Genomic DNA, 21258 nt, shown 5'->3' with positions numbered 1-21258 from the left:
TGGGGACAAGGAACATGTGAAAGACCAGTTAATCAGAACACTGTAACAGAACATCCGGGTCTCTCAGTCGGACACTTTGTAACTCCTAGCTCAAGTCAAGATACACTTTATCAGAGGACAGACAGTTTCACTTGAAACCACACTAATCTCTTTCCCAAACTATGCATCGTTAATTTATTTTTCTGAGGTTGTGACTCATCTTAAGAATCTGCTGGAATGCTTGTTGAAAGCACAGACCCTGAGACCCCTCTGTTAAAGATTCCGATACTGTGGGTTCTAGAATGCCCAGCTCAGAGTGAGCATTTTTCACAAACACACCAGGAAAGTCTCAGAACCAGGCATGCTTGTGAAATAGCAACCTCGATTTCTGGTAGCCCAGGATTCCATCAAGACAAAGCCCCCATAAGGGTAATGTGTCCTTAAAATAAAAAATTTAAAAATTAAAAAACATAAAAGAATAGGAAATGATAATTATTCTATAGGGAACTTAAATATGACCCTTTTAAGAAGACGTCAGCACATTATTATCACAGTGAGCATATTTCTAAATCAGTCCATTTACCTACAAAGCTATTATAAAATGCTTTTTAGACCACAGTGACAGCCAGGTCGGAGTCGAATCCCACAACAATCATCCTAGAAAGTCTTTTTCAATTTAATTAAAAACTACTTGCTGAAGAGACAGTGTTAATCCTAACGTGACGGCCTGAGATTGTGAACATGTCAGCCGCTCTGCGACGCTCGGATGCCCCAGCCAACCTACCAATATGCACGGAGCCAAAAGACACTTTCTAATAGAAGGTGGCAAAAAATGCATCACCCCAAGGTTGCCTCAAGCCCTCCTGCTCTGCCGAAACGAGGGGATAGGCCCCCTACAAAGAAGACGTGGGGCCCAGCAACCTGGACCTGCAGCCCAGGAGGCTAGTGGGAGGAAAACAGGGACAGCAGGGCTCAGGGTGCAGCTGTGGCCGCAACGGGCAACGGTGATGGAAAAACTTCTTTCTGATGAACGTGAAGGAATAACTGAGTGTCTGAGCATCACGAGAAGAGGTTCACACCATGAGAGAAAGGTCTGAGGATGATTACGTAGGACACGGCAAACAAACAAAAGCGCCAGCAGGGAGAAATGTTGCAGGAAAGAAAAAGCAGCCATGGCATGTCGCCCAGCCCAGCTGGCATCGGCCTTTACTTGGGTACTTGCAGTCACAAGCACAAGGGAGGAGGGCTGGCTGAAAAAGCAACAAGCAGCAACATAAGCATGCTCCCTAGCGGTGAGGCAGCACTGAGGAATCTGCGTAAACAACACTCCCTTCTGGGACACGGCCCAGCTTTCCCATCAGCCCGCACCAAGCTGCTGCAACACTACTGGGCCAAGGGCCCTCTCCGCTACTCCACCTGTGGATTTTGCTGCAGGCCATACCTGGGCATTAGAGGAGCACAGTGGCCAGGACACGCTGCCCCTCGGCTCACGGGGCTCCAGTCCTAGGGTGGGGAGACGCAGACAAATGAACAGACAAGGTGGTCTCGGTGACAGGTGCAAAGACAGAAAGGGAAAGGAGAGCTGGGCCTGGGCTGGAGGGTGTTGGGAAGGTCTCTAGAGAGGAAACACAGGGGCTGACGCAAGGAGCCGGCTCAGCAGAGCCGGGGGAGAGTGCAACACACGGGCAGAGTCGGGGGAGAGTGCAACACACGGGCAGAGTCGGGGGAGTGTGCAACACATGGGCAGGGTCGGGGGAGAGTGCAACACACGGGCAGAGCCGGGGGAGAGTGCAACACACGGGCAGAGCCGGGGGAGTGTGCAACACGCAGACAGGAGAGCCACGAAGGCGGGGCAGGGGACGGCCGGGCTCGTCTAATGTGGGAGGCAGGCACGGGCCAGTCAGGACCTCGAGGCCTGGTGTGGGCGGTGGGGTTTATTCCCAGGGTGCTGGGAAGGCACGGGGAGATTCTGAGTAAGGCCTGATGGTGTTTGAGTCCATTTTAGACACTCCTTGGCTGCCATGTGCAAAGTGCTTGTAGAAGGGCAAACGCAGGAGGCCAGCTGGAGTCTCCCGCAGCCTCTGGGCGGCAGAGGGCGAGCGCTGGACCAGCAGCCGGGGAGGGCAGGAGGGGGAGTGGGCCTCAGGCATGCGGGAAGGGAAACGGGCGCGCTGACACCCGGGGTGGAGGGAGGGCAGCCCCAGGCGGGCCCAGACGCTGAGCCGCAGGCAGTGAGCATGAAGGCAGCCCCGGGTGAAGCGTGCCAGGCCAGGGCCAAAAGGGGCTGGGTCGGCACTCAGCGGACCTTCCAAGCGGGTACATCCGAGCCTGGAGGCGAGGACAGGACTGAGCTGCAGATACCGGAGGGACCCACTTCTACGGCACCCCCAGGTCAGGTGCTCGGCTCCCCTGGCTGGATGACTCACCTGCCCCTTGAACTTATCCCATCCTCCTCCCCAGGTCCAGGGCAGCCGGGGGCAGGGGCGGCAGGGGGCAGGGGCTGGCGGGGTGGCAGGGGAGACATGGTCCCCTCGCCTGAGGAAATCAGTGGCTCTCCTGCGGGTTTGCAGCTTACCTTCCCACTGGCTCCTTCCCGAACCTCCCTCCATACTTCCCTGCCTCTATGCAGGCATCCCAGTGCCCCCTCACCTTCTCTCCTGTGCCCCTTCAGGCTCAGAGCTTTGGGGCAGAGTCCGTGCACTGCCCAAGCGGGGGTCTTCACACGCAGCTCCTTCAATCCCGGAAGGGAGTGTGGAACGGAGTGGCCCCTCCTGTCTCCCCCTTATTACCCCCAATCAAACTGGCCAGCAGGGGAAAAGGCCTGCAGTGCCCCCAGTCCAGCTGGTCAGGGCAGGCGCAAGCTAAATCCCTCTCCAGGCCTTCCTCTGTCACCCAAATGCCCCAGTGCTCAGCGCTGGGGTGCCCCACTCGCCAGGGGTTTAAGGGGTGCAGCTCCTCACCCTCGAGGTGGCAAGGGACAGAGGAACCCTCACAACACGCATACAGGTTTAGCCCAGGCTTCCCATCAGCGAAGCAATGTGCCCTCGCCCCCCTGGCGGCCGCTGCTCCTTGTGTTCTGTTCCTGCATTTCAGATGATGGAGCCAAGACGTGTTTATTTTCCTAAGACTATTCCTGCCTCGCGATCACTTTCCCATCGGTTCAGTTGCCCCTAAATACGAGTCTTTTCTCCCGAGAAGAGAGACCAGCAGTTACCTGCCATGTCTGTGGTCAGAAACCACGGTGGACATTTCATCGGTTCAAATCAAAGAGGCTTAATCTGAGGCCAACGACCGGGCCTGCTTCCTCGCCAAACCCCGTGTCCAGTCGGCCAGCGGCGCCTCATCCTCCCGGCGGGGCTGAGGTTTTCAGACTATGAAACGGAGTCAATTTAGGCTAAAAATATGTGAGCCCTTCCTCACGGGCCAGACCTGGTGAGCTGTGGGCCTGGGAGAAGGGAGAAGAGCTCAACGTTGTGCTCTATTCCATCTCTCCAAGTGGGTGATACTTACCAGGACATTAACACCGAGAAGAAGACAGCTCTATTAGGAACCAGGATTTTGCCTTCCTCACTGAATCCATGGGGAAAAAAGGGTTGAAAACATGGCTGCTGAACTTACAGCACAGAGTCCACGACCTGGAGAAATGCAGGGAGACCTGGGCCCTCGATTCCAGCCGTGCACAGGTAGACAGGTGGACAGGTGGACAGGTGGGCAGCTCGGCTTTGATCCTGTCCAAAACTGGGGAGAGTCCTCATACATGCATTCCGCCCACCCCCCTTTTACACAAAACACTCTCGGTCCACAAAGATTTTTCTCCAGGTATACAGTTTTTAAAAATATTACTTTGAAAACTATCCTTTGACATGTTGATGTTATTTATTAAAATAGCTTTAAAAATATCTTTCTACATACTTTTAAAGGCCTGCTGTTATTCCATTATATCATCATCTCCCAATTACTTCAACAAATCCCTTACTGTTTGGCCAGTAGGTCGTTTCCAGTTTTTAGCTCTGATAAACATTGCTCTAATGAGATATTAATCATTTCCTTTACAATATCCTTCTAGAAGTAGAACTTCTAGGTTGTGGTATGTGTACATTTTAAGGTTTTTAATTTATATTTCCAGTCCTCTCAGGTACCTTGTACCAACTTAAACTACCATAAGATAATCATCTCTTGGGATTCATGCTTTTCAATCTTTGTTAAATTCAGAGGTGACTAATGGCATTCGATTTTTTTTTTTAATATCTCAGAACTTATGTCATATGTCCATCGGTCACTCATATTTGTTCTTTGGTTAGGTAATGTGGGCAGGTACACAACTCTTGTGCTTCAGTTTCTTACTCTGCAAGCACTATATAAATGGGGATATTTATATAGCGACTCGGTGAGAACGCTGAAAGGATTAAAAAAGTGACTTCCAGGAAAGCACTTAACCCACCTCTGGTGAGTTCACAAGCTAAACTATGCAATACTCTAAAAAACGTCTGTTCATATCCTTTGCTATTTTTCTACTTGGGTATTTACCTTTTCTTACTGATTTCTTTTTCTAACTGATTTTTAAAAGGTCTAATTACATGTTAGGTGGATTTGTCTACTTCAGCAAGCCCAGTTCTTAATCTCACTCAGCATCTTCTAGTTAAGGTGTGGCGGGGTGAGCCTTCACCAATACCCCATTCCTGAGGAGGAGAACCCAGAAGCCGCAGGGGGAAGAAAGGAGCGCGGACCAGGTGACAGCGATGGAGGGGCAGCCAGGGAACCCAAGGGGTTCAGCAGACCTGCCTAGAACACTCGGACATTCAGGGAGAAAGCATTGCCTTGCTGACAGCTCGAATTTGGACTCAGCCTCAAAACTGTAAGCCAATAAATTCCTGCTGAAATTTAAAAGCTTCATAGCATCAAATCTATTCAGCTTAAGTCAGAATCAATTCCAAGGAGCACACATTCCAGTATGAGAAAAAGAGCAGAAGAGAGTACGTGTATTAACAATCCTGTTTTTAAGGAAAGGACTGATACATTTGGCTCCATAACAATTTTAAGTTTTATATGATAAAAATACTTTAAGTGAATTTAAGGGGTAAGAAAAACATGAAAAAATATTTATGCTATACAATAGACATAAGGCTAATATATGTAACGTGAAAGTCCTTACAAATCCATAAGAAAATAAAATGTAAAAACAAGGAAAAGTTGAAAAAAAAGACAATTCAGAGAAAAATAGAACTCTAAATACCCCACCTCAATCATAAAGGGATATACCATTTATGTTACACAGAGATTTACATTAAAAAATGTAAATATGCACAGCATTGTGGGGGAGTTGTGCAGTCTGCTCACAGTGAAGACGCCTGGGAAAGGGGCTGAGCAGGGGCTGGACTGCTCCTGGCAGCTCGTCCACCTGCACGTCTCAGCAGAGGGGGGACCTGGGTTTCCCACGGGACCACGACGTGAGCCAGGAGTGGGCCTGGCATACCGCAGTGCTGAGAGAGCAGAAATGGAAATTCTCATATGGTCCGAGATCAACCGATGCAGCTTCTTTGGGGAGCGATTTGGCAGAGTCTATCCAAATAAAATACACAAATCTTTTGACCCAGGAATTCCACTGCTGGGATTTTACTGGTACATGTAGTGCGAGATGTTTCGATAAGGACGCTCATACGAGCCTGGTTATAACAGCGCATACACGCGCACACACACCAAAAATAATATAAAGCACCCACTGGGTTCTTTGAAAGGAAATTATGATATACCTACATACTATAATGTTAAGGTTTTTAAATAGGATTAAATAAATCAATATGGAAAAATTTTCAAGTCATATCATATGAAAATCTCAAAGCATAGAGTGCTATGTATCATGTGTCTACTTGCTTTTTCATAAAAATACATAAATGAATTGAAACTGGAATGAAAACAAATTTTATGCTGGGTTACAATTGGGGAGTGGGTCTGGGGGTTTGGGTGGAAGAAAAACACATTTTTGTTCCAAATTCCCCTGTAAGGTCTGGCTTTTGACCCTGTGCACACTATTTTCATGAAGAAAAGCAAACTACCTAGCTCTGCCTTTATGATTTCTTCCTACGCCCTGTCACAAGGTACGGCAGGTTGAATCCTGTACCCCAAGAAAAGGCATGTTCTTAACTCACATTCCTGTGGGTGTGCGCCCCAGGAGCAGCCACAGGGTCTTCAGGACCCCTTGAAAATAGCTGCTAGTTAAGGGGTGGCCTCATTTGTGAACAGCATCTCCTAAGATCCTATTTAGGTGTGGTCAGATGAATCAGGTGGGCCTGAGTCCTCCTTGTGGGAGACTTTTACAAGCAGAAGAAACTCAGACGTGGTCAGAGAAGTCCACAGAGGGAAGCCAGAAGTCAGTGGAAAGTGGAAGAGCTGACAGCAGGATGGAGAGGTGGCCAGGTGACAAGGCCAAGACACACACCCAAGAGCCCAGGTGTGCCGCGGTGACACCAAACGCAACCTTCCACTTCAGGGAGAAAGCCTTGCCTGGCTGACCCTCGCGTTTGGACTTCCGGCCTGAAACCGTGTGACAGCAAGTGCCCGCAGTTACACCAACCAGAGAGCGGTGCTGGTCATAGCAGCCCCAGCAGACTAAGACCAAAGTCCTGACCACATGTGGAGACCCGCACACACAGCTAGAGATAGGTCCTCTCGATCTGTGTGAGATCCTGCATGGGTCAGTCGCTGGCCTCCGGAAAACGAGTGGCCTTGTCTGCCCTTTCTACCTGAGGGCCGGGCAAAGCAGCCCTGGGTGGTCTGGGGCATGTGGCGGGGGCTGGGGGACTGAGGAGAACTGGAAGAAATAATCACCGAAGCAGACCCCACCCTTCAGACAAGAGTGCCTGAGTAATGTGCAATTCCAGAAATGGAAGAAAATAAAATAACACCTCTCACTCATTCAGATAATCATTGGCTTAAAGGAGCCAGGCTGCTCCCTAGCACCATTCGTGGGTTCACTCACACATGCACAGGCGTTTGCTGCATCCATTCTGCAAGGCTCTGTGCCTGGCAAAGGGAAGAGTGGAAATGCCAACCCTTGGGGACAAGACCAAGGAGTCTGAGACTCTCATTATGGGGGACACGTATGTGTAGCCTGCGCTTGGAAATTGTGAGTCTAACCCCCAACAAACTACTAGCAAACGAAATCTAGTCGCATATAAAAAGATTATACACCATGACCAAGTGACATTGATCCCAGGAATGCAAGGCTGGTTTAACATTCAAAAATCAAAGAATGGAAAACATATTAGTAGAATAAAGGACAAAAAGTACATGGTCTTCTCAATAGAGTTAGAAAAAACATTGAAAAAAAATCTAAAACTCTTTCATAGTAAGAATACACACTGGGAAGAGAAGGGAACTTCTTTGACCTGATAAAAGGCATGTATGAAAACCCCACAGCTAATGCCATACTTGATGAAAGACCGAACGCCTCCCCCTAAGATCAGGAACAAGAATGCTCATCTGGCCACTCTTATTTCGTCTTGCACTGGAGGCTCTGGCCGGGCAATCAGGAAGGAGAAGAAATACCAGACGAGCACAAGTGTTTGTCCACGGCTGGGCTGGGGAGAGCGCGGGGAGGGCAGTGGGAGGGGGGCCTGCCCGGGGGTGGGGCACCTGGGGGGGACAGCAGGCAGGGACGTGCTTTGGGGACTGGAGGGTGAGAGGTCCCGGCCGCGGACTGCAGTTTTCTCCCTGAAGGATGATGTTCACCCTTCCAGTAGCTGGGAGAAGAACACCACAGTCCCCAAGCCCCCTTGGCCTTGTCCCCCACAGGGCCTACCTCCAGGGGAGGCACAGCCACGGCCCAGGGCCCCCGCAGGTGCCTGCCCCATCCCTAGCTCGTGGGGGGGCAGCCCAGGGGGCTACACCCACAGGCTACTGGGCTCTCCAGGAAGAGCTGGGGTAGGGCAGGGCTCCATGACCTGGGACCCTGCATGTGGTGGGGGCAGGGCTCCTCCCCTGGGAGGGCCCCTGGGATCCTTAAACGCCTTTCAGGCCGAAGAGAACGTGGTCACTTCAGTGAGGTCGGGGATGACAGTGCGTGTGGCAGGAAACAGGGAAAAGCAAACCCTGGTTATGTATGCAGGCCTGAAAACCATAAAACTCCAGATTTCTCCCCGTGGCTCTTTCTATCGTGAGCCAACACAAACTGTCCCCATATTACACTCAGGTTTGAAATAACTTAAAAGAAAAATAGCTGTCCCTGCCTCAAAAAGGTGATTTCATTTATTAAAAAAAAAAAAGGCATTCACATTGGAAAGCAAGAAGTCAAGCTATCTCTTTCCAGATTACATGATTTTATAAATAGAAAATCCTAAGGAACCCACTAAGAAACTATTAAAACTTAAATATGAGATCAGAAGATTTCAGGATACAAGATCAATACACAAAATCAATTTTTTTATTTCCATATACTAGCAGAGGACATTCTGAAAATGAAATAAGAGCACAATTTCATTTACAATAGCATTAAAACCAATAAATTACCTTTGGGTAAATTTAACAAAGGAAGAACAAGTATACTAAAAACTAAAAAACATTTTTTAAAGAAATTAAAGATCTAAATATGTGGAAACAGATCCATGTTTATGAAATGCAAAACTTAAATACTGTTAACATGGCAATACTCCCCAAATTGATCCACAGATTAACACAATCCCAATCAAAATCCCAGCTGGCTCTTTATCTTTTTTTTCAGAAATTGACAAGCTGATCCTAAAATCAAATGGAAATACCAGGGATCCAGAATAGGCAAAACAACCTTGAAAAAACAATAAGGCAGGAGGACTCATGGTTCCCAATTTCAAAAGTTACTACAAAACTACAAAGTCTAGAGTGTGTGGTACTGGTATAAGTACACACATACAAATAATTGGAATAGAATTCAAAGTCCAGAAATAAACCCCTACACCTATGGTCAACTGATTTTCGAAGGGTGCAAAAACAATTCAGTGGAGAAGAGTCACTGCAACAAACAGAGCTGGGATAAATGGATCTCCACATGCAAAAGAGTCAAGTTGGACCCTTACCTCACACCATACACAAACAGTAACTCAAAATGTATCATTGTGCTAAACATAAGAGCTAAAACTATAAACCTCTTTGAAGAAAATAAGAAAATATGGAGAAAATTTTTATGATCTTGGATTAAGCAGCGGTTTTCTAGTACAACACCAAAAGCACAAAAGACAAAAGAAAAATGAGATAAAACTAAAAACTGCTGAGTATCAAGAAAATAAAAAGATAATTCACAAAATGGAAGAAATTTCTGCAAATAATTTATCTGTTAGGGGACTTGCATCCAGTATATAAAAAACGCATAATACTAAAAAGTCAAATAACCCAATTAAAAAAGGGCAATGCATTTCAACACACACGCACACAAATGGCTAATGTGCACAAGAAAAGATACTCAGTATCATTAGTCATTAGGGAAATGCAAATCAAAGCCACATGACAATGCCTTGGCCCCCTGAGTATGCCAAAATGAAGAGAATTACATGGGTCTGTGAGAAGGGGAAGTTGGAACACTCTCACATTGCTGAAAACAACCAGGCACTTTCTCAAAATATTAAACCCAGAATTACCACATGACCCAGCAGCTCTAATTCTGGACATAGAACCAAACGAAATGAAAGCATGTGTCCACGCAAAAACCTGTACAAAAACATTAAAAGCAGCATTATTCATGGCAGCCAAAAAGCAGAAACAACATAAACAAATGCCCATCCACTGAGGGATAAATTAAATGTGGTAGAACCACATGATGGAGTACTGTTTGGCAATAAAAAGAAGAACTAATACATGCTACACGTGGGCAACCCTTGACACTACTATACACAGTGACAGAAGCCAGTCATAAAAGACTGCATGTTGCATGATTCCATTGGTAGGAACTGTCCAGAAAAGGTGAGCCAATAAAGACAGAAAGCAGATCAGTTGGTTGCTGAGGCTGGAGAATGGACAAGGGGGAAACGGAGACTCATTACTATGAGGACTCATTACTAAGGGGTACAGGGTTTCTTTTGGAGGGGACAAAAACGTTCTTCAGTCAGTTGGAGATGATGTGTGCACAAGCCTTTGCATATATTTAAAAAGTGAACTGTGTACACTAGGATGGGTGAATTTTATGGTATGTGAATTATATCTCCAATAAAGAGGAAATAATGGATGCCAAATTCAAGGTGTGACCAGGCTGTGAGTCCTCAGGAGGCTGTGAGATCCCAGTGGTCAGGGGTGCCTGGTGTTCCTGAGTGTCCTGGCGTGGGCACGCAGCCCTGCCCTGTCACATGGCAGGCTCTCTCTGGGCCTCATGCTTGGTTTCTGAGGACTGCCTGCCCACACATCGCCTCCGCTTACCAGGACTTGGGTCACGACAGGCTCAGGTCTCCGCTGATTCAGTGGGACCTTAACTCTCCAAAGACCCCATTTACAAATGAGTTCACACCCCCAGGCTGGGACTTGGGACTGGAGCACGCCCTTTGCAGGGGCCAGGATTCAATCCCCAACTGCGGTTAACCGCCTCTTTGGAGGATTAACTAGCAGTGGTCCTCCCAGAAGCCAGGGGCGCAAAGCGGGACGGTCAAGAGCACCTGAAGTTCCGACTGTGACTCTGGATTTTGACCTATGATGACAAATTTTACAAAACCCCAAATTGGGTCGGGGCGTGCACCTTTGGAGTCTGGGGTCTGCGGAGCTGACTCTGGGCTCAGGCCCCCCAAGAGGGCTCTAAGGGGAGAGTGGTCTTTTATGCTATGACCCCTCGTGGCTACCCTGGCTCAGCAGCTACCTGGCTGAGAACAAACCCAGGAGGGAGCTTGGTGAAGCCGGGGTCAAGGGGCTAACCAGGGGCGAACAGCACTTTAGAGCTGAGGGTTTGACCTTCTCAGACTCAGGGAAGAAGGAAGACTGGACCATGCAATTGGCCAGGTGGGTGTTTGGGTGACGGCACAGCTTCGGGGAGAGAGCACCACCAGTGGAGAAAGGGCTCAGCGGCTCTCGGGAAGAGAAGCCCACCGCTTCACCCTCAGCTGCCTCAACCCTAGACTGACTAAACCGGCCTCAGGCACCGGCCCTTCCACCTCCACAGACAATTAACCAAACCCAGGAGCTGCCATCTCGGCAGCGCCCCTTCCGGGCAGACAGCACTGAAATACCCCCTTGATGCTTGTAAAGGGAAAATCCACTTTTCTCATATTAACCCTAACGAGCTCTCATGGCAAAAGAGCTAAATCCAGGACTACTATTTAAAAGTACAGCTTTTTGATGCATTTTGAAATGGAAAGCTAGAAGTCATTCTGCTTCAGACGGAAGCCAAGGTAACCAAGGCTTAATCAGAGGCCAGGAGTTTAGTAAACTGAAGGCTCGAATCAACAGCCCCCCAACCCACCCCCAAGAAGCCTTCTGTGGCCCCAGGGACAGTCACTGTGGGTAGGGATGGGACACTCCCGGTTTTGTGGTCGGCATCTCTCTTCTTGGCAGAGGGCTCTTTCCCTCTGGGACATAAACATCAGCACCCTCCCCCCCAAAAAAAAACCACTGGGGACACTACGGAGCGAAGCAGGGCCATCTGGGCACACCCACCCAGAGAGGGACTGGGCTGGTCCCGGTGACATCCTGGGCAGAGGGAAGCCTGCCCGCCGCCTTCATTTCCTGCCAGCCCGCCCTGCTGTTGTTTACAGTTTCCAAAGTGGACCAAATCGCTCTGGGAACAACGTAAATGCCCCCTCGGAGGGTTTTACAGCCATCGCTGATGGAGAAACATGCCAACAGCGCCTTTTAAACGTGTCACCTCGCGGTCCAAGCCCAAGTAAAGCCCCCCAAAGCTGCTGATCCCCGCGCCGCCGCGACGTGCCCAGCGCGCCTGCCTTCCCCCCTTTTTCGAGTAAATGGAGAAAAACTTTCAAGCCCGGCCGCCGCGACGCCGAAGTGGCCCCCAGGCCGCCCCCCGCGCCCCCCGGTCCGGCCACCGCGCTGGCGGGAGGCCCCTCGGCATCACCTCCCGGGGCCCCGGCGGACAAAGCGGCCGATGGGCCAGGAGCGGGGCCGCCTGAGGAGGCCCGGCCCGCGCGGCCGCCCAGGGCGCGCCCAGGGGAGCTCGTGGCGACGCGGGCTCGGGAGCCGGGCGCTCGCCCTCGCGGGACCCCCGGTCCCCGACTGCCCCCCGCAGCCTCGGGGCTTGGGGCGCGGCGCACCCCGGAGGGAGCGCGAGCCTCGGCCCGGCGCGCCCAGGGCGCACGGCGGGGGACTCACCACTGCCCAGCAGCGGGGCCGGCGCCGACACCGAGGTCTGGCCCATGGCGAGGGGCGCGGGGCCCCGGGCGGCGCTCAGGCGGCGCTGCGGGGTCTCGGCCGGCCGGCCCGCGCCCAGGCCGCCTCCCCGGCGCCCATGCCGGCCCGCGCCTGCTCCGCGCGGGTCTCCTGTCCCGCCGGCCGCGGCCGCGCGCGGACCCTGCCCAGCGGATGCCTGTCATTCCTCTATGCAGATTAGCCGGGGGCAGGGGTCACGGGGGCGGGAAGACGGGGCGGGGGTGGGGTGGGGGCGGTGGGGTGGGGGGAAGGAAGGGGAGGGAGGCCTGGATGGCTCCAGCCCCGCCCCAGGGCAGTGGCGCATTCGGCCACCCCCCCTAACTAAACGGGCTCAGTGTCAAAACAGCCTTTAGGGCAGGAAGAAAAAGGAATGAAAGTACTTAGTCCTGGCACTTAATTTAAGGAAACGTGTTTCTTCAAAGCCTTTCCTTCCCGTCTTCTGTAGACAGTACTGCAGTGTATTGTGCATTTTTCCTCTTTTTAAAAAGTGTCTTCCTTTGAACACATATAACTTTAAAAAAAAAAGTCAAACCCCAGGAGCGGCCTCGCTCAGACTAGCCAGCAGGTGGGCCTGATGCTGTGAGTGGGAAACCCACTCGTGACCCGCTGGGCTGAGGACCCTCACACACCCCAACAGGCCCAGCCCGGCATCTCCAAAGGGCCTTGCTGGGAAGACAGAGGACCGGCATCGAGGCCTTTAAAATACACAAAACAACCACAAGGCTCATTTATTTTTAAAGCTACCACCCCCAGAAAGTTGAATTAAATCCTCTTATAATGCCTGTGAAATCTCCGTCTCCCGAATATGATTACAAACCAACGGGGATTTGCAATTGATCAGTAGAATGAGCACTGAGAATGCCATGCACCCCGGCACACATGCCTACACACCCACACATACACACACCTACACACCCACACACACATCCATTCATATACACACATCCACACACTCACAGATACACACCCATAGATATGCCACATCTACACACATCCATACATATGCACACGCCTACACACCCACAGATACACACCCATAGATATGCACACATCTACACACATCCATACATATGCACATGCCTACACACCCACACATACACAACCATGCATTATACACATACCCCCCCACACACATCCATACATATGCACACACCTACACACCCACAGATACACACCCATAGATATGCACACATCTACACACATCCATACATATGCACATGCCTACACACCCACACATACACAACCATGCATTATACACATACCCCCCCACACACACATCCATACATATGCACACACCTACACACCCACAGATGCACACCCATAGATATGCACACATCTACACACCTACACACCCACAGATACCCATTCATAGATATGCACATGCCTACACTCCCACAGATACATGCCCATGGATATGCACACACCTACACACCCACACGTACACACTCACACATATGCACATACCTACATACCCACAGATACACATCCATATATATGCACACACCCACACACCCACATATACACACCCATACACATGCACATGCCTACATACCCACAGATACACATCCATACATATGCGCAAACCTACACCACACACATGTACGTATCATACACACATATGCAGTCCATATACACACATGTACGCACATCCACACACATCCATATATATATATATACACATATACACAAACATTTACACACACATACACCTCCATATATATATATATATACACACGCACAGTACATTGGACTGGATAGCAGGGCCATAAATTTGTTCACTTCGTGAAAATTCATTGAACTGTATATTATAATTTGTCCACTTTTCTGAGCGTATATTTTGTAAAGTTAAAAAAGCAGTGGTATATCTATTGAGGGCACCCATCAGAGCTATGAGCATTCACAGGTTATCCTGGACACTGCCAGCACTTAAATGTGAGACAGTTATATATATATACATATAATAAAATCTAAGTTCTTTAATACCGTCAACATAATTATGTGTTCTAAAGTTTCGATTAAGATCTTGTGGAGCTTATTTTCTTTTTGAAATGCATCACTTGTCAGTTACATCAAAGTTAAGTAAGTTGCCCTATTTTATCACACTCGAATCGCCACTCTCCAGGGCGGGAGGCTTCTTTCCCCAAAACATGCCATCAAGAGGTCTGCTTCACTCTCAAGAAACTGAGGATTTAACCAAAATGATTTTAATTAGGTAAATGAAATCAATCCTAACTAAATTTCCTTATAAAATGCCTGGGGACCCAGCCCAAGAGAGGAGCCCAGAGGTGAAAGGAAAGTTTGAATGGTCCTTCCCGCCCTTTCTGTCTTCAGTTGCCGTGAACAGGGAGCTACAAAAACAGCCCCCTGCTGAAGTGAGGCCACGCTCCCCTCCCTCCTGTCCCCCCATAAAGGGTCATTGAGCAAAGGAAAGACACCGAAATTTGCAAGTGTCGTAAGTGTCTAGAAAATTGATGGAAGTTAAACTCTGAGGCAAATGCTATTTTGCTATCATTACTCCTTTTCTTTAAGAATCAATAGTGTGTTTCTTGTTATTTCTTCTACAAATTCAAATTGCACACATCCGGGGGTGAGACACACCATCTCCCCCTATTTATCCAACTCCAAGCCTTCCGTGCCTGCTGAGCTGATGTACTCTTACTCTTGGCTGGGATGCCTGGAGCGCCATGAGCAGGTTGCACATGTTTCTCTGAAATGTCTCCAGCTCTGCTGCATTAGCGGTGGAGAACGCCAAGCCAAACCGCATGGCATGGGCGCTGAGCTTTCTATGAAGGATGGACCGTCCGACTCTCTTGCCAGAGTTTCCAAGGGCACTTGGCACTTAGGGGGCCTTTCTGACCTTAGGTCACAAGTGCTACTAATGAACACAGAAAAAGTCTACACAAATCCCCCAGATGTCATTCCTGGGTCCTAACGAAAAGATTAGAATTTATCATTTAAAAAGGGTATTTTCAGATGCTTCCCTCCCAGATTGCCTTACTCTTGCCTGATTCGAGCTCATCTGACACTTTCCAGCCAACTCACACGCTTACTAAGAGTTCAGGGCGTTAATCCCATGGGTTGATGGTTTAACTGTCATCTGAAAAATACCCACACTTCTCTGAGTCCTACCTCTTTCCAGGGAATTCATAAAAATGTAAATGAGACGAGTCCCAACCCCTATCTGAAGAAGCCACACACTCAGAATGCTTCCCAGTTCATCTTCTGCTCTGTCCTGTACCTACACCAGCTTCTTACCTGGTGAAGTGTTGGGAAAGCTTATCAACCAGTTAGGGCCACAGGGCGGGGGGAGGGGAGGGGTGGGGGAGACTGATGAGCAGTGTTTGCTCCTTTCCGTGATCTAAATACCCTCAGGATGGCTCCTGTCAGCTGCCAGCTGGCTTGCAAATTGCACGTCAACTGGCTTGCAAAACTCCCGCAGATTTAACAACTGGCCCACGAGCCTGGATGAGCTGCCTTTGGGCTGCCACTGCTTTTATCTTCCATGAGACGCTGCCCTATCATACCACTACTGGAATCTGAGGAATGATTGATATTGAACCTTTCCAAAACCCAGATATGCTGGTACCTACTGACTCCCATCAGCCTAAATATTTCCCAAGCCCCATAAGAACTTCTCGGATTTATTCATCTACTTCCAGAAATAACGCAACCTGAATTTCCCCTTCCAGAGAGCTGTGCGCCCTGACAAAGAGGCGCCAAGGCGCTGTCCTGAATCACAGGCCCCAGCAGCACGTGGGCTGCGGAGTGACCCAGCAGCCCCGTGGGGCCCCCGAGTCACACCTGCCCGCCCCCGATGGACGGGAGGGGTGAACAGAAACAGACCCCACCTCAGGATCCCGGACTCTCCGCGGAAGAGTCCGTTCCCACTGCCAAAGTCCGCATGGCACACGCGCAATCTGGTGGCCGGACAACACGACATTCACCACGCCCAAGCCCTGCTGCGGAGAGGTCCCTGCCAGGCCGGGAGTGGGCGCGGAGGCTCGAGCGCCGCGGAGGCCCAGCCCTGCCGCCCTGAGAGCGCGGATCTGCGCACCGGCCTCCCGGGGGCCGCCAGCTCAGCGGTGACACTGAGGGTGCGGCGTGGGGGGCTGGAGGGGGGCCTGGTGGGAGAGAACGGTCAGGCGGGGCCCCAGCAGGCGGCGGTGGTGGCCAGGAAGCCGCAGTGGCCGGCTGTAGATGACGTGGACCTTAACGGGTCCCTCATTTATGGACTGGACGGTGAAGACCCACTGAATTAATGGACTTTCCCTGGGTGACTGGCATGGCTGCCCTAGAAAACCTCTCCTAGTGGGACAGAAACAAGTGCAAAACTAGTAACTTTCCAAATCAGATTTTTAGAAATGTCATCAGTTTGTTTCTAGCTACAACGGTCAGAAGAAACAACAGAAATTCACCGATTATCTAAAACCATCATTTTAGCCAATTATTTTCTTTTCACCTACCATGATCAGATTTCCCAGAAAGCAGAAACCATCTTTCCTGCCTTCCTCTGGTGGAGGACAGGGCAATTTTTAGAGTTAGAAGGTTGTTTTAACACAAAAGGTTCTAATAATGAGGTAAAGGAAAACATAACTCAGAAATTAAAAGCCATTATGCAAATGTTTTTAAAGTATTCAGGTAAGTTTTTACTAGTGCATATCTGTTGGGAGTTTCCTCAAACTTGGTGTTACTCCCAAAACATTTTGTGAAAGGCATCCTGTGAGGAGCAGTTTGTTGAGAAATCTATACTAAAAAAAAAAATCAAACTTTTACTGGGTCTTATAATTTCAGTTAAAATTCTGTATGTGTAGCTACTGTTTATTCTCAAAAAGTTTACTTGAAAGCAATTACAATGCAATTCTTGCTGAAATGCACCTTCTATTTTGACAATTCTGAGATATTAGTTTCAACATGAAAATATAAACAGACAAAGGAGAACTTTTTTAAAGAAAAGAATTACAGCTGGGGACATTCTAGTTTTGTTCAGCAACAGTGAAAACCACATTCCACGGGTATTAGAGCAGGAAGCAAACCCTTAAGGAGGCCTTTTCTTTCCTATTGTTCTGATATTTTCCTATGACTTGTTTCCTGGGTTCCCCTTCTTCTTCTTGCTCAAGCAAAACAAAAGGATTAACAAAATTCCTGGCCTCTGCCTCGCCCTGGCCCTGGCGGGTCTCTGCAGGGGTGTGGTGTGCCCCCTCTGTGCTCACCCGGGATGGAGCTGGGCGGCTGGAGAAGACACCCTGGGAAACAAAGCCCTCCAGAGGCGGGACTGGAATTTCCTTTTCCGAAAACTTCCGCCTGCCCTGGGAGGAAAAGTGTCTGCAATTTGCTGCACTTCATTTCGTAAGCCAAACAGATTCTTCATCCACAGTATTTAAAACTCTGATAGCTGCTACAAAACTAAGGACATTTTAATTTACTGACCAAAATCTAGAGCGAAGTCCTGAAAGACATCGTCAATCATTAATGTCCAATTTGCACGAAATCTTGGCTTAACGTGAGGCCTAAACCATTGTCTTATCTGCCTCCGTGCCTGGACCCCAATCCGTCCTCGCCGAGGCCCCTGATGAACATGTGGGAGAGGAAAGGTGGACACTGACATTCTTTCCTTCTTATAACAACTTGAAATGCAGATGGAGAACCCCCTGCTGGGACTCTACATTTGATTTTGATAATAGCAAGAGAATGTGGAGTCTGCCAGTGACCGTGAATTCCTTTTATCTCCCGCTCTAGCAAATGCTCGTCCAGTGGGTCACCAGGAATGACCGAGGCCCCCAGGAGCGAACCCCGTGCTGGAGGGGGCCCGGGGCACAGAGGCAAGGACTCTAAGGCAGGGACCTAACAGACATCTGCCCCACCAAGGGCTGGGGGCACCGCCAGCTGCTCGTGTCTTCCCAACACAGAGGAGGCTGGAATTCTCCCCAGGATTGTGAGTCTAAAGCAAAGGAGGATGAAATGCGGTGGTGTGCTGTCAGTACTGAGTGTACTTGTCTGTCGCTTGCTGCCATTTAAGGAGCAATTTACACACACACACACACACACACACACACACACACACACACACCCTGGGCCACCCGTCTGAAGTCAACATTTCACCGAGTTTCTTGGATGCGTGCAGCATGACTGCTGCCACCTTCGAGCACTTGGAGCACGTGATGCTTGATTTCCATGTCCACCGGGCTGCAGTGACCGGGGATTTGGGCAAACGCTGGCCTAGAGGTGGCCGTGAAGAGGGGTTGGAGATGGGACCAGCATCCACCAGCAGGTGACTGTAAGTAAAGGAGATGCACCTCCGTACCAAGGGTACGCCATAGCCAAGGGGCAAAAGAACCTTTCTCCAAAAGAAATTCTGCCTCCTCCCCTCTCTGGGTTTCCAGCCTGTGGACTTGCCAGACCCCTCACTGCAAGAGCCAATTCCTTGAAATGAATCTCTTTTTACTTATTTATTCACACTGTTGGGTGCTGTTTCTCTGGAGAACCCCAATGTCCAGCAGCAGGTAAACCCAACCCCACTCCAGCATCTGACCTGTGTCAATCCCTATAGAATGTTTCTGGAATTCTTTTCTAGAAGTCCATATAAGTGGGATAATGCTACGGGCAGACTTCTGCATCTGGTTTCTCTCCCTTAACAGTTTTGAGATTCATCCATGCCGCCACGTGTGTCCGTATCTGTTCCTCTTTGTGGCTGAGTAAAATGGCTCTTATGGAAACACCAAAGCTGGTTGGTGCATTTGCTGGTTGATGGGCTTTGGATCGTAACTGTACTGCACAGGATTCCAGCCCGCTGAGACATTATATCGTATCCATAATGGTTCTGTGTTCCTGAGAATTCATTCATTTTTCTTGTGTATCATTTCTGATAGACAAGAAAAAATTTGAAATGCTTCATTCATTCAACAAGTATTTATTATGCATTTCCCTCGAGAACTAGGGTTTGTCTGGGTACTTGGACCACAAAATAATGCAGAAAGTCAACATACCGTCACCGAAAGAGTTCACATTCTAATGAAAGGACAGAAAAGACAACATGGACATAATAAATCATTAAACTGTACCACCAGTCAGACGATGGAAACGCTATGGACAGGCGCTGAGACAGGCACATGGGCTCCGGGCAGTCCCTGCTGGGGGCGTGGAGCCAGCCAGGGTGCCCTGAGCCCAAGGGGCAAAAGTGGTCCCAAGCAGAAAGTGGTATGTCCACCCCTCACCTTCAGCCCGTTGAAAACCCAGAGCGGCTGCTTCTTAAGACAGAAGAATTAATTGGAATACAGGAGAAGACAAGTCAAGATGAAAACCAGAACTCCTGGGCTGTTATCAGAACTGATACACCACCTCCTAGGAAGGTGAGTTAGAAACTTCGTTTCGTTGCTGTTGTTTGCATTTAGGGAGAAAATGCAGGTGGATTTTTAGGGTTAACACATGCCCATTATTAAATATCTCAGCTTTCTATGATAAAAGCAAATGAAGACCTCATCTCTATTGCTAATTTTTGTTTCCTTTGGGGTAAACATCCTCGGCAATGTTTTTATTTGTAGTATGACGGGATCTTTCAAAGACTCTCTTAAGGGAACCACAAACTAAGTACACTAAGTAGTTTCTCATATGTAACAGGTCTACCTTCAACAGTGCTTCACTTTCATGCTCCTGGAATTAAAAAAACAGCAAATAAAGCTATAATAAAGGAACTATAAGATTAGTTCCTAGAAACAAACTTAGTTGTATTAAAACTTAAATCTAAACCTAAGAAAAACCTCCAGGTAAAACAACCCTCTTGGGAAAGTTCCATGTATGGAAGAAGTTTTGTAATATAAAATGGATTTCAGTAACTGCAAATTGCCTCTCCATTAAGGGAAGCTAACAAATTCTCCCAGTGGGCTGTAAAGACTGGGGCAGAGCAGTTTGAGGTATTCTGATCTAATCTTTCATCAAGATGAGATTTATTCCGGAAGAAATCACAGATCACACACTTGAGGGGCAGACCCACACAATGGGCTTGGATTATTGGCACTTTAAATTCACACGCCACGCCACTTGGCAGCAATGGATTCTTGGTGTTGGAGAATTTTCATCTCCTAACTGCTCTAAGTAGATGCTTTCAATTAGAAGAATGCACCAGGAAATTTTAACAATTTGGAGACAGACCTGATAGACAAGAAAAAGTGATCTTTACCCAAAAGGACTTTCTTTTATTTGCAAAATGATTGTTTTATTTTAAAAGCACTCCCTCTATACAGACTTCCACTCCCCTAGTTTTCATAAAAGTCTATTTCGTTACTGGTGGGGAGCACATTCGGTAGTTAAATGCATCTAAATAATGTATAGGGGACTGCCCACTGCTGCACTGATAACTAGATTAACCAACTCAACTAGAAACCAGCTAACAAATAATTGGAAATACTTCAAATACAGCTCTTGTTCAGATCATCCTTTGTTTTGATCACCTTCTTTGGGGAAATAAAAAAGGCCAGCGGTCACAATGGAGACACGCTAAGGCCAAATCCGTTACCCATCCCCAGAGGTGACCCCACTGGCTGAAGCCGCTAGCTCCAGGACAAGCCCACATTTGCAGCATGCAGCATTAAAGCTCCTCCCGTCCACCCCTGCGGACAGAGTGGGCTCACATCAGGCCTCTGTGACCCAGTGCAGCCCACCCCAGTCCACCCAGGGCTGCTGACATTTGCAGACATTGAATCAGAGGGACCCAACCAGTGTCCAGCTGCAGTGCCAAAGCGAGTGCAGTTGATAGCTGGTGTCCAAGCAAGGGTCACTGAGGTGTCGAGACTACCACATATCTCCTGGTTAGCATGTAGCTGGACGTCCCCAGGCTGTGAACCGCTGGGAAGTGGCTCCTGGTCAGTTGTGATTGGTGCCATTGAAGGCCAGTGGGTGGCCAGCAAGCCATGATGAGAAATGCTGAGCCACGGGCCGCAGCCCAGCAGGGTCAGAATT

The 21258-nt window shown here is 49.0% G+C and overlaps 1 protein-coding gene across 5 annotated transcripts in view; it reads right to left on the bottom strand.

The window, feature by feature from the left end:
* PHACTR2 (phosphatase and actin regulator 2) overlaps positions 1-21258 on the bottom strand; it is a 166529-nt gene that overhangs the window by 87620 nt on the left and 57651 nt on the right. For 4 of the 5 annotated variants that reach the window (XM_077143370.1, XM_077143368.1, XM_077143371.1 and 1 more), the window contains exon 1: positions 12250-12313. The exons of the other annotated variant lie outside the window; for it this stretch is intronic. In XM_077143370.1, the coding sequence (XP_076999485.1) occupies positions 12250-12295 (46 nt within the window). In that variant the 5' untranslated portion in view covers positions 12296-12313. Of the gene's footprint in view, positions 1-12249; positions 12314-21258 lie in introns of those variants that run through there. 5 annotated transcript variants of the gene reach the window in all.

Source organism: Tamandua tetradactyla, chromosome 25, assembly GCF_023851605.1.
Source record: "Tamandua tetradactyla isolate mTamTet1 chromosome 25, mTamTet1.pri, whole genome shotgun sequence".
NCBI classification, from domain to species: Eukaryota; Metazoa; Chordata; class Mammalia; order Pilosa; family Myrmecophagidae; genus Tamandua; species Tamandua tetradactyla.
This window is presented reverse-complemented; position numbering and strand designations above follow the sequence as displayed.